This window comes from Diabrotica undecimpunctata, chromosome 8, assembly GCF_040954645.1.
Source record: "Diabrotica undecimpunctata isolate CICGRU chromosome 8, icDiaUnde3, whole genome shotgun sequence".
Taxonomy (NCBI): Eukaryota; Metazoa; Arthropoda; class Insecta; order Coleoptera; family Chrysomelidae; genus Diabrotica; species Diabrotica undecimpunctata.
The window spans coordinates 2,392,571-2,405,866 of record NC_092810.1 but is presented as its reverse complement, the minus strand read 5'-3'; the positions used below and the strand labels follow the sequence as shown (position 1 = coordinate 2,405,866).

The 13,296-nt window shown below is 32.4% G+C and overlaps 1 protein-coding gene across 1 annotated transcript; it reads left to right on the top strand.

The window, feature by feature from the left end:
* Nucleotides 1-33: 33 nt before the first annotated feature.
* Nucleotides 34-12,779, top strand: LOC140449166 (uncharacterized). Its single transcript, XM_072542316.1, has 4 exons — nt 34-302; nt 746-1,153; nt 1,935-2,156; nt 2,329-12,779. Exons 1-4 carry the CDS (start codon nt 42-44, stop codon nt 2,422-2,424), a joined length of 987 nt encoding a protein of 328 aa, XP_072398417.1. The 5' UTR covers nt 34-41; the 3' UTR covers nt 2,425-12,779.
* Nucleotides 12,780-13,296: the final 517 nt, after the last annotated feature.

Below are 13,296 nucleotides of genomic sequence, written 5' to 3'. Positions count from 1 at the left end.
CATTGTAATGATTTTAAGGTGAAATCTCGTCGATTTAGAAAATGAATAAGACTCACCCAATAAATAGTAAAGTTGATAAGTGTCCTTCAACTTTAGGTGATGATAAGGTTAAAGACGTATCAAACAAGTGCATTTTAAACGAGAAACCACTAGAACTAAAGAACGGGCTTGTGAATGGAATAGTCAATGTTAATAATTCTTCTGGAACAAAGAAAAATGCAAAGAAAAAAAGGAATACTCATCATATACTAGATGGTGTACATATTCATGAAACAGATGAGAACTGCATTGTCAATGAGAAGGTAAGTGCTTATTTTTGATTGATTTACACACAGTTTTTAGTGGTTACAGTGATATTTTCTTTTATTACCTGTATTTTTGCTGGGTGATACAAAATTTGTTATCCATTCATTCAGGGATGTAATTTCATTCAGTTTTGACATTTTTTAGAAGAAGTCTATTTATACGTACTTATAATAAGCCCTCCTCTAATCTTATTTTTGTACTATTGCTTGTACATCATTGTTTCAATTGTCTGAATGTATGTTTTTGCAACTTAATGTTTGTTGGTAATGTTTCTATTAGATTTTGTGTGTATTTTAAACATTTTTTTAGGTTTTTGGAGATTTTCTGATTATACAGTTATTCTGGCTTTGGATATTTCTGGAAAACTTTGTACTTATTTACTGATGCTATCTTGTGTATCAACATTTTTTGACTTTACATACAAAATTTTTGTTCGCAGGTAAACCAAAGCAAATCCGATGACATTCTAAATGAAGATGTAAATAATGTAGGTAGTAAAAATGGCTCTAAAACAAGTCTAGACTCAAATGAAAACATTTCTTGTGATAAACCTCCCCCTGAACTGCTATTAGAAGCTCTAAATGATGCTCAACCAGGTTCAAGTGAAGTGGATATCAGTGATTTAGATAGTTTGAAAAACATTAGTTTAGAGAGTAAAGATGAAAGTGTATCCTCAATAGAAACTGATAATGCACTAGCCGTTAAGCCAAAAATAGATTTTATACAATATGAATCTGAATTGCAGATGCCAATGATAATGAAGATTATTCAAAAGGATCTGTCTGAACCTTATTCCATTTACACATATAGATATTTCATTCACAACTGGCCCAAACTTTGTTTCTTGGTAAGTACTCTCTGAAATTTGATTTCTATTACAAATTCATCCAGGAAAGGATTTTGTGAGGTTATTATTATATTTAATTTTGAAAATCTGCAGTTGAACTTTTCAGGGGCGAATTAAAACAAATTATAATCCCAATTAGACTATAACTTTTCAGAATAAAGGTGTTGTAAAGGATTCTTTCCTGGCAGAAAACCTTCTAACAAAGAAATGGTTTAATAAATGTTTATGATTTGATTTAATTTGGAAGAAACAAAGGTTACGGGGGATTATGCTGACTTTAATTATGTTACTATGATTAGAAAAATGCATGACACTATACTAGCTGAAATTCTGCAGGTGTCCTGGAAAACAAAAAAGTTTTAACTGCTCACAAACTCATCATTTCAATGTGAAGTTAAATTGGCTTACAGCCGAGTGGATGGCAGGAAATAAAAGCCATTTGAAGTGTCCAAGTATGCAAACATCAGTAAGGTTTCAGATTCTATATTTTAATATGCACAGGTGATTTTCTTTATTGGATACTTTGGAAAAGGATGAACAATGATTACCATAGACTTTTATTAGTATGTTTAAAGGAAAAAATTGCAATAGAATATGTCACAGATGATAAGAAAAAAGTGCTTTGATGAGAAAATGATAAAAAAAATGTTCCAGAGAACAAAATTTGTATCAAAAGAGGACACAATGTTGATGAATAAGGTAGAATTAGTTGCTAAAACTTGTTTTAGCAAGTAATTCTTAAGCAAATACTGTTTTGTGGTAAAAAAAATAACATTTTTAGGCAATGTGTGAGGATGAATGTGTAGGAGCAATAGTTTGTAAATTAGATATACACCGTAAGGTCATCAAAAGAGGCTATATCGCCATGTTAGCGGTCGACCAGAAGTACCGCAAGCTCAGAATCGGCTCTAATCTCGTACAAAAGGCAATTAATGAAATGCTTCTCGGCGATGCTGATGAGGTCGTGTTAGAGACAGAGGTTACCAACAAACCTGCTCTTCAGGTGAGTGAATTTTATAATATAATCATTAAATCATTACCTGCAAAACTGTACATTAGTTTCAAATACAGTAAAAACATATACAGAGTCTGTATCATCATATAATAAGTGATTATCAACGAATTTATTAATTAATATTGAAATAGGCAGTTATCGGGACCTTTTTATGTTTCAGCTGTACGAAAAACTCGGATTCGTCCGAGACAAACGACTCTTCAGGTACTACTTGAACGGCGTGGACGCTTTGAGACTCAAACTTTGGCTGAGATGAGTCTCGGGATCTGATACTTACGATTTCGTTTTTGTTCTAGGACCGTCGTACGAGTTCGATAGGTACGGTTTCGTTAGAGGTTAGCAAAGTGGTTGGTTCTTAAGAAATTTTATTGCTGTTGATGTTTTTTTTTATTTTCAAAATGTTTCTTCGGTTATTTGGTTTATTCAATTCAGAAATGTATGTGGAAGTTTGAAAATGTTCGTATTGGAGTTATTTGTTTGCAATAGTGTAACCAAAACTGCAACAGATACAAAAAACTAATGTCGAATGATAAAAAAAAACATTTATTCATAAACAATGATAGGTAAATATCATGTATTATAAATTACAATTAAATTCCTCGATAAATATAGTGTTATTTAGACTTGGCTGTGATTTTATTACTTGATATCTCGAAATGAATCTTTCAAGGTGTATATTTTGATCAAATAAACTTGTGTTTTTGGAGCCTAGAACCTACATAGGTCACACAGTTTATTGTGTCTAAGAATAACCAAGATAAGAAACACCTTATAGATCAATAAGTGTAAATTTCAATTTAAACATCACACAAACCTGTCCCAATAGAAAATGAGTCAAATTTAAACAGATTTTGCTCTAAAATTCCAAACTTTCACAAACATTTCATTCATATTGTTGTATTTTTTCAGAATATATTATTAGTTGAGTTATTTTCATCCAGATTTTATCATATACAGGATTATACATGTTAATATAATGTTTATATAATTTTAACAGTTTTAAATCTTATAGATCCGGATCCAATTCATCTTTTACTAATCCGGATTTCGCGTATATATTACCAAGGAACAGTAATTTGATTGCGGCAACTTCGCATCACACGAATATGCACTATTCGCAGACAATGCAGTAATAAACTTACTTATCTGTAAGATAAATGTAAAATTTATTTCCGAATACACCAATATTTAATTAATTGTCAAAGAAATCACAATAATGTTTTAATATCTCTTTTGATTATACAATTTGTGGTGGCAGGAATAAATTAAATTATGTAAAGAAAAATTTAATAACGAATAAAAAAATAATACATGTTTAATGATTCTTCCTCAAATATCTTCAACTTCAAAAAGTTCAGTAATGTCTTCATTTAGCAATTCATCTTCAAAATTGTCTTAATTTTGATCTCTCGGTAGGTTATACTCGTAGAATGTTGCTGTAGACTAAAACGGTTGAATCTTTTCAACCTTACAGCCACTTCCACTGGATGAAATAGTACCTTCTCTTCCTTACATAAAAAGTTCTGTTGCATATCTGGTTCTAATATGAAATTCATTATAGAAATTGGATTGTTTAGTGGACTTTTAAAAGATGGCTTTACTTTATAATCAGAATCTTGTAAAAACCCATTTCTATTATCTCCATTTAAACTTCTTATCAAGAATACAAAATTATTTATTCCTACCTGGTAGGTACCTTGAAAAACATATCCCAGAAGTATCACGAAATTGTCAGAATTTAAAATCGATATTCCATATATTATATAGAAGATTTATTGAAAGTTTCCTACTACTCTGGATATTTTGTATACTTACTCTGAGTCTTTTTTATATATAATAATTAAATGTATTTTATAATTATTAAAAGAATCTGACAACCTAGGTACTTTGTGCATATTTTTCATTTTGGAATCCGATACTACCATTATTGAATCAATAGCACCAATATCCATTTTTTAATTATCAAGATTATGAAAATATTGAATCCCTAAACTAAGTAAATGAAAATATGTATACACCTACTTTCATAATAATTTCTTAACTCAACTCTGGCATAGTTTGACAGATTCATAGCTGGAAACCTACAACACAAAAATTCCTAGCTCACAGTATTTACAGCTTAAATAAACTTTTATTACAGACTTCTTTCGTTGAAAAAAGAATTATTATAAATAGTGGAAGTGTATACTAAACCCATAAAATTTTGGGTAGTGTATATTTAAAAAATATATTTCAGTTGTTATAATTTAACATAACTATTCATTATATGTTGCAAATAAATAAATATTGATTGTCGGTAATTCGTAAAGTTCTATTTTATTTACTGTTTAGTTTGTTTACTATTAATATTGGCTATAAGTACGTGTGCTTGGTTGTATAGTAATTTCCAGCCACTTCTAGTCTGTCAAAAAGTAACGAACTTCGCAAAAAAATAATTACTAAATTCACTAGACAGTTCGGACTGGGAATATCGAACCGACTATAACAACTATTTACAGTATTTTTTATGTGGATCACTATATAGATGGCTTCTAACCCTACGATGAAGTTCATCCCAAAGATGTTCGATGATATTCAGATCAGGGCTGCATGCTGGCCATTCCAGAGTATTAATTCCTACTTCCCCTAAGTAATTTGTCACGATTCTTGCAGTATCCATTATTACGCATAAAGACGAATTTGTCCCCGATAAATGGACCAAATAGAACTATTGCTTTTGTCGAAATATCCTCTATATACCGGTGAGCATTCAGGGGGCCATTGATGAAAATAAGTTCAGTTCAAGCTTCAAATGAGATTGCAGCACAAACCGTGACACCACCACCGCCAAACTTTTTTCTCTGGGACATAAAAGCTTGGTATATTTTTTATTTCTATATCTCCAAACACTGTCTCGGACATGGCCAGACTTCAAACAGAACCGCAATTTATCAGTAAAGAGAATTCGGCTCCAATCCAGTGTTGATGTTTTCGAGCAAAAATTAATCGATTCCTACAGTGTCTTGAGTTGTAATTCAGGAACAATAGCCAGCCTTACTTAATAATTCGAACAACATCTACTGTTAATAACACCATATCTTAATTATTCACTTGGTGGAAATCAACGGTTGAAAAAAAAACTGTTTAATTAAATGTTTTCAACTTAGAAAAATCACAGCGACTACAGAAAACAACAACACAAATGTCAAAACTGTCAAAAACAAGCATACATGATAGCAATAAATTTTTATTTTCGGAAATTTATAGGGTGGTCACTTTTTTTGCAGCTCAGTGTAATTAAATAGGATTATTTTTGCACATCCTACATTCTTGCACTATCGTCTCTTTTTGTAATGTGGCCAATATTGTCGAATCTGGTAAAGCAAATTTAGATTGACGTCCATGTAGGGGAGAGTCCCACAGTACCGGCCGGCATACAGTACCGGCCAGTTGAAAGTTCTACAAACCTATAATAGATGGTACAGATGGGCTAGACACTCCTATAAGTACAAGCCCAGCGCGGTGTCAACTTGTCGCGACAGGATTCTTGTCAGTGCAAAGATTTGTGTTGGGCATCATAGACGTACACTGCATATTTAAAATTCTGTTGGTGATTTTCAACATTTAAAGATCCAGTTTAAAACAAATAACTCCTGGTATGTATAGTGTACTTATATAACTATAAAAAAGTATACTTTAAATCAATATTTGTGAGTTTGTTTTTACCTGTAAAGAAACTTATTTTTTTTTTTTCGTTTCCTCCAGTACCGGCCACTGCATTGTCCTGCAGTACCGGCCAATAATAAAGTTCGTTTTTAAAAGATTTCTTTTACTTACAGGTACGCAAAAATGCCAAGTGATAAAAATAATGTTCATGTAAGGCAAAAAAAGGGCAGCTGGGATCCTGCGAACATGCGAAAAGCCGTGGAAAAGGTACTGAATAATGAGATGAGTGCACGCCAAGCTGCCGAACGCTATCAGATACCACGAACTACATTGAATGACAGAGTAAGTGCTATTAAAAATAATAAAGAGATATCCATTGAGCCAGTTATGGGTCGTTTTCACAATACTTTTTCACCTGAACATGAAGAAACATTGGCGACACATGTTAAAGACTTGGCCAATAGACTAATGCCTTTAAACAGGCAAGAATTTTTACGTCTTGCTTTTCAACTGGCAGAGAAGTTGAAGTTACCTCACCAGTTTAATAAAGAAAAAGAAATGGCAGGGAAAAACTATTATTATTCTTTTATGAAAAGACATAGTGATTTATCATTGCGGAGTGCTGAATCAACGAGCTTAATGAGAGCAGTAGGATTTAACAGACCTCAGGTTGAGCGTTTCTTTGATGGTTTAGAGACTTTGATACAGAGGTTTAAATTCACTCCTTATAAAATATGGAATTGCGACGAGACTGGTGTCAGCATTGTCCAAAAACATGCCAAAGTTTTAGCTACTAAAAACCAAAAACAAGTAGGAAAACTGACTTCAGCAGAACGTGACGGTGCTTTTTGCAATGAGCGCTGGAGGTCAATTTGTTCCACCATATTTTATATTTCCACGAGTCCGAATGAATGAAAGACTAATGGTTAACGCCCCAAATGAGAGCGTAGGCGAAGCTCAGCCAAACGGCTGGATGAATGCCGAATTATTTTTAAAATGGATGCATCATTTTGTGCAGTATTCTAATCCTACAGCCGAGAATCCAGTTCTCCTTATTTTAGATGGACATGCGAGTCATAAGGACTTAGATGTTATTGAATTTGCCCGGAAAAATAACATCCATATGCTTAGCACCCCACCACATACGACCCATAAGCTACAGCCACTAGATCGTACGTTCATGAAGCCATTTAAATCTGCTTATAATAATGCATGTGACTTGTGGATGAGATTAAATCCCGGTATTAGAATCAGTGAATACGAGATTGCTGGCTTAGTTGCTTCAGCTTTTAATCGAGTTTCTCGAATGGAAATCGCAGTTAGTGGCTTTCGTTGCACAGGCATACACCCCTTTCATAAAAATGTCTTTAATGATTTGGACTTTATTTGTTCTAACATAACCAACATTACAGAACAATAATCAACGTCAGAATCATTGCCTTCATCTTCCCAACTGCTAGAACCAACATCTACTACTCCTGCTCCTGATCTCGTAGCCCATATTACAAATTCTGTGCATTCCGACAACCAAACTACTCTTGCTAATGGAGAATCACAAATTGCTTTTTTGCGGCAATTAGAATCTCAAGAAGAAGCTACAATTGACCTATCCACAGACAATTTTAAAGCTGCACTTACAGAACTCTCACCGGTTCCTGATGCTTCTAAAAGAAGAGCAACTGCCCGGAGTCGTAAAGCTGAAAAAAGCGAAATTATAACTGGTTCTCCATACAAAAAAATGCTGGAAGAGAAAAAAGCAGGCAAAACAAGCGTCGAATCACTTAAACGAGGGAAGAATTTAGTTGTGGAAAATGACGTTAACAAAAAAAATAAGGTCTCAGGAAAATATGTTCAAAAAGGTAAAAGCTTGTTGTCAGGAAGATATGTTAATAAGAAAAGTAGGAAAAATAAAGATGAAAACCTACCTCCTCCTAGCAGACCGGTTGAAGAAGAGACAGTTTGTCTTTGTGCACTGAATCTCATGAAGAGGATTGGATACAGTGTGGAAACTGTAATATTTGGATTCATGAGGCTTGTGCGAACATATCAGAGCTATCCAAACAATATATTTGTGATTTCTGTATTGTTTAATTGGTAATATATATACTGGCCGGTACTGGAGGCCAATTTTATAAAGTTTGATTTTTCCTTATCTTTAATTTTCATTAATAAAATGATTATTTTGAAACATTATGATTGTTTATTACTTTCATTGACAGCATAATAGTCCTTTCATACATGACAGGAAGTATTAAACATGTACCTTTTAGCATTTTTATTTTTTTGTTGATAAACCTTAAGGTGACGGTACAGTAGGACTCTCCCCTACTAAGTTTGACACTGATGTAGCAGTTTCTTCACTATTATAAACATAAATCTATGTGGGCTCATGCTTTCTCTTATAATGTGCACTTCTTTATCCTCATCCTTTGACCAATGCATATCAACTTGAAGCAGAGTGTGAACCGGATAATATACATTTTTTATCTATGTTATTCATTTCAAAATCGTGACGGTTATTCTGCGATGCATAAATATTTGTAAAATATAGAATGCTCTTAATTACTTTTTTATCAAAAAAGAGTGAAAAAACTTCAATGTATGACTTGCTTCCATGGTTGGCTTTTATATCGTCTAAATACCAATCAGACTGATGTTGAATTACTACTGAGCACGAAGGAGTATCTGTTGTTACAACTTGAGACAAATTTGGATTTACTATTTTTGCCTGGTTTTTTCTTTGGACTTTTTATCTGTGGTTCAGAGGAATATCATAATCAGAATCGTCAGAATTCCTAATCACTTGTATTTCATATGTATCTGCGATGTCCGATTTTATTGATTCTTCACAAGTAATATTGTCATCAGTCTTCTACATCAGAAACTTTCTTCTAATCTCGGCGGCAAATAAACCACATTAGGTGAGTCAGCATTTTCACCATCGGAGTCTTCTAAAAAAGCTATTGGAAACTTCATTTCATATTTCGAGAATTTACTGAAATAAACAAATACACTACTATATACACACATTCACATGATAATAGTTTAGCTTACTTCATTTTAATTTATATGAACTTCATAATATCATCATCATCAGTGGCGTTACAGCTCTTTATGAGCCAAAGCCTTCTTCAGAACAATCCTCCATTCGCCCCTGTCTCTGGCAACTCTTCTCTATGCTCTAATTCCGATAGACTTCAAATCATTTTCTAGGTTGTCTTGGTACCTAAGTCTCGGTCTTCTTCTTCTTCGTTGTCCACTTCATAATATATTTTTATATTTATATAAACAAATAAACACAAGGAAACTTTCAAATCAAGTTAAAAAAAACAAATATAACGTTTACAGCACACAGCAATTCTATAAATAGAGAATGATGTGTAATGGCGAGATCGTATGTTAAAATTTCAGATTGTTTAGCCTAATAAAAAAATAAGTATTTTCCAAAGTTTTCCGTTTTTTGAAGTTCTGTATTAGGTACTCTCGAATAAGAATAAAATTTTACTTTAATTTGTTAGACAACTATAAGATACCTGTCAAAAGACACATGATAATTTAATAATTATATCGGTCTTAGATTTAATTTTTACGTAATTACTTATGTTTAAATAAATAATTAAAAATTTTTTATACCGTATTATAAAATCATTTCCTAACAAAAACGGCCAGATCTATGTCAAATTAAGCTACAATAATTGTCCTTAATTTCAAAATCGGCCATCTCCAATGCTGCCTTGGGTTCAAACCCGGCCATCTCCAATGCTGCCTTGGGTTCAAACCCGGCCATCTCCAACCGACCAATAGGAAATCCGCAATTGGACAGGTCCCGGCGTATTTTGTGTCAGTTAGCTTTAAACTCTCTGCTCTGCTGTTCCTTATAAACGATTTATGTGTAAACAAGTTTGTTTTTGCCATTTTTTTAAAGTTGTTATTAAATTTTGTTAATTGTGATTTATTGTGAATACTAAGCAATAGGATGGATGACAGTATAGGAAGCACAATCTCCACCGTTTCTTCGACATTGGCAAGAAAAAAAGGAAAACATTCTGATGAATGGAAAAATGAGAAACTAAAAACATTAAGGTAATCTTATTCACAATGTTGTTAAAAATACAACAAAGGTGTTGAATTACATCTTAAAGTGAAGCAATCATTTTTCCGCAATATTTTTAACAAACAGTATAACTTGGGATTTGGAACTCCCAGAGTAGACGTCTGCTCCAAATGCTTAGAAATTGGAGAAAAAATTAAAACGGAAAAGGAACCAACTGAACAACAAAATTTAATTACACAACATAGGGTGCACAAGTTAAAGGCTAAGGCATTTTTTCATATGCTGCAGGAGAAAAGAGATGGGTTGCTCACTATATCTTTTGATTGTCAAAAGAATATGAGTCTACTAAAGGTGCCAGACCAAAGAGCCTACTTCAGTCGTCAGTGGAACTTCTACAACTTTACTATTGTAGTACAGTTTTCCACAGATTATGCCAAACAGATTTAAAAAATATTGACACCGTCCGTTTATTCGCTGATGGCTGTGGTGGACAAAATAAAAACACCACTTTGATGGGGATTTTATCAAAATGGCTTGTATCGTTCGCCCCAGAAAATGTTAAAACAGTTCAGGTTATCTTTCCCATTGTAGGTCATTCGTTTATACCACCCGATAGAGTATTCGCTCAAATAGAGAAAAAATTAAGAAAAATTGAAATTATAATAAAACCTGAAGAATATGTAAATATTCTTAAAGACCATGGAACTGTTTGGAATATAAATAATTTGGAAATAAATGATTGGAAGAGTGCCACACTGGAAATTATAAAGCCTCCAGGACAGTGGCACTTTAAATTCAACCCTTCAAAAAGGTTTATTTTACAGAAGACCACAAAACGTAATAATATCACTATTCGGGGTGAGGAGGCTTATCGTGTCGATCTAGGAAGTGACAAATTAGTAGTCAAAAAAGGAAAAACTGTCAATAATTTAGTTCCTCCTCTTTTAACAACTGGTATGGCTCCAAATGCCAAGAAAATCAAGGACGTTTCGGCACTTTTGGAAGCGCACTAAGGAGCAAACTGGCGAGAGTTGGAAAATTTAAAGTTCTATGCTACTGTTGAACAATCTACAGGTGAAGCTCCTACAGATGACTTGGTGTGTGAGGAAATAGAAGAAAGAGATATTTATGTCTAATTTAACTGTCTTAGTTTTAAACTTTTGTTTGAGTTCCATGTATTTGTATTTTTTGGTGTTTTAAAATAAACTTTAAGAACGTATGCGTTATACTTGTTTAATAATTAGTTAATAAAAATGAAAGAATGGCTGGCTTATCAATATAGGCCAAACATCGGCAGGTAATTTCAAAACCGGCCATATCCATATAGGTTATTTTCAAAACCGGCCAACTCTCTAGCTTAGTTTCAAAACCGGCCATCTCCAACTTTTTTATTAATTTTTACGCATGTGTATACGAAACTCATTATTTTATGATAGTGAAATGCCTTTGTATTATCATCATAAACACAAAATAATATTAACACAAATTTTTTACTCATTAGTTTTTTGACAGCAGTTTTTTGCATTTTTCTCAAAACTTACTTGAGTGGAGATGGCCGGTTTTGAAATTAGACGATTCATATACAGTATTAATAATTGAAATTTTACAAATTGAAATCTCAAATGGTGATAGTTCAGATTTCTTTCCTAGATAGCGTCGTTAGTTTATTGGACAACCGGTGTGACCTGTCATCATAGCTTTTTATATAGATAGATTGAACAAAAAAATATCTAACTAGAAAAAATATTGTATTTAATGTTTTGTAAAAGAAATAAAAAACCTATACTCAATGCAAATGGCGGCAAAGGCTTCAAAAATTTGACAAATACGACATGTATTAGTTTGATTTCTTTGAATGAAAAGTGTTGAAAATATGAATATGTATCTGTACAAATTTGTCATAAATGTTTTTAATTTATAAATAAATCGAGTTAATGTGAATAATCCTAGTAATATGACGCAACATGACATTGTATATTTATTTGAAAATTATTATATTGCCCTATTAAAATATGTATGTGGTACAAACTGAAAAGCTTTTTATTTATTTATTATAATGTCGATTTTAATTCGTTTATTAAAGAATATGGCGAAAATCAATGTTACATCGCTATAATTATCAATTGTGGACAAATTTTTGGAAAAAGAAAGTCCAGTTGACTGCTACTTGTCATTCACTAGTAAAAATATTGTTCAACATTTAAATCTTATATTTTGTTTCGCTCTTGAACTTATGTTTGTTTTATACTCTAATTAAAACAATCTCTAAGAATTTATTAGGCCTCTTAAGCATTTAACAGATAGATAATGACTGATTCGATTGGTAAGTCTCGCAGGATGAACCATAGTTGCGTCAATATGCGTTTGTTAAATGTTTTGGTGGATCAGAAAGACGGTATTAGATTTAATTTCAATGCAGGGCATCCACCAGCCACTTAGACCTATTTCAACCTCATTAGAGCGACATATGCAAAGGCTTAGTTTCGCCAAGTAGGAAATCTTAGGATTTCTATTGTCGTTTTGGTTGATCTATATCAAAAATTACCTAAATATAGTTGAAATATGGTTTATAATGCCCATGAGACATGTCTCACCTCATTTCAACTCCATGCTACATCCTTAATTATACATACTTTATATTTTCTACATACTTTAATGGGGCAATAATTTATATCTTGCTAGAAAAGCGACTTCCGAAAGATTCCGGCGAGCTGAAAACCGAAAAGGACGCAAATTATTTATTAATCTGTTACAATAGAAATATTCGTGTGCTTGGATAAATGTTTTTTTGATTTATTTTCTATTTGAATGTAATTTTAGACTTTTATGTCTATAAATGTATAAAATTTTTGTATATATTTTAATGTTCTGATATTACAAACTAATGTGTTGTAATAAAATGGAGAATATGTCTTTTGGATTTTATTTTTCCTCATTTTATCATTTGTTTTTATACAATTGTAATTTTCTCCTTCCTGGGAATGCAATAGAGTTGATATAAAGCCCCCATTGGGTGCCATTTCCATTTGCAGCATTTTCCTATTGATCATAAGGACTAAAAATTGAAGATTAGGGCATATCTTGGTGTTGAACAAGAAGCAGTTATTTTTTAAAACGCATAACCTCTTGTAAAAACCCACTGCTACATACTGGACATTCTGAAATGTCTATAAAAAGTGTATGAACATTCAGCCAGATAATCATCACTAATGAGTTCTTTCAAAGCAGTTTCATGGACCCTATGCTCATAAAAAAAATAATACAAACATTATTGAAGTGAATACTTCTTATTTTTACTATTTAACTGAAACAGTCTGAAGAAATACCTGATATTATTGCAGATTTGAATGCCTGATATGTTTTTTATTTAAATTAACATGCATGTGACATCTATGGTTATTACCACGAGTTAAAATATATGGTAATATG

Bases quoted from the DNA above. Each gene is read 5' to 3' on its own strand.
- LOC140449166 (XM_072542316.1), top strand. From the start codon at position 42: ATGAATAAGACTCACCCAATAAATAGTAAAGTTGATAAGTGTCCTTCA. The intron at 303-745 runs GTAAGTGCTTAT...TTTTGTTCGCAG, and splicing joins ACTGCATTGTCAATGAGAAG to GTAAACCAAAGCAAATCCGA. The intron at 2,157-2,328 runs GTGAGTGAATTT...TTTATGTTTCAG, and splicing joins CCAACAAACCTGCTCTTCAG to CTGTACGAAAAACTCGGATT.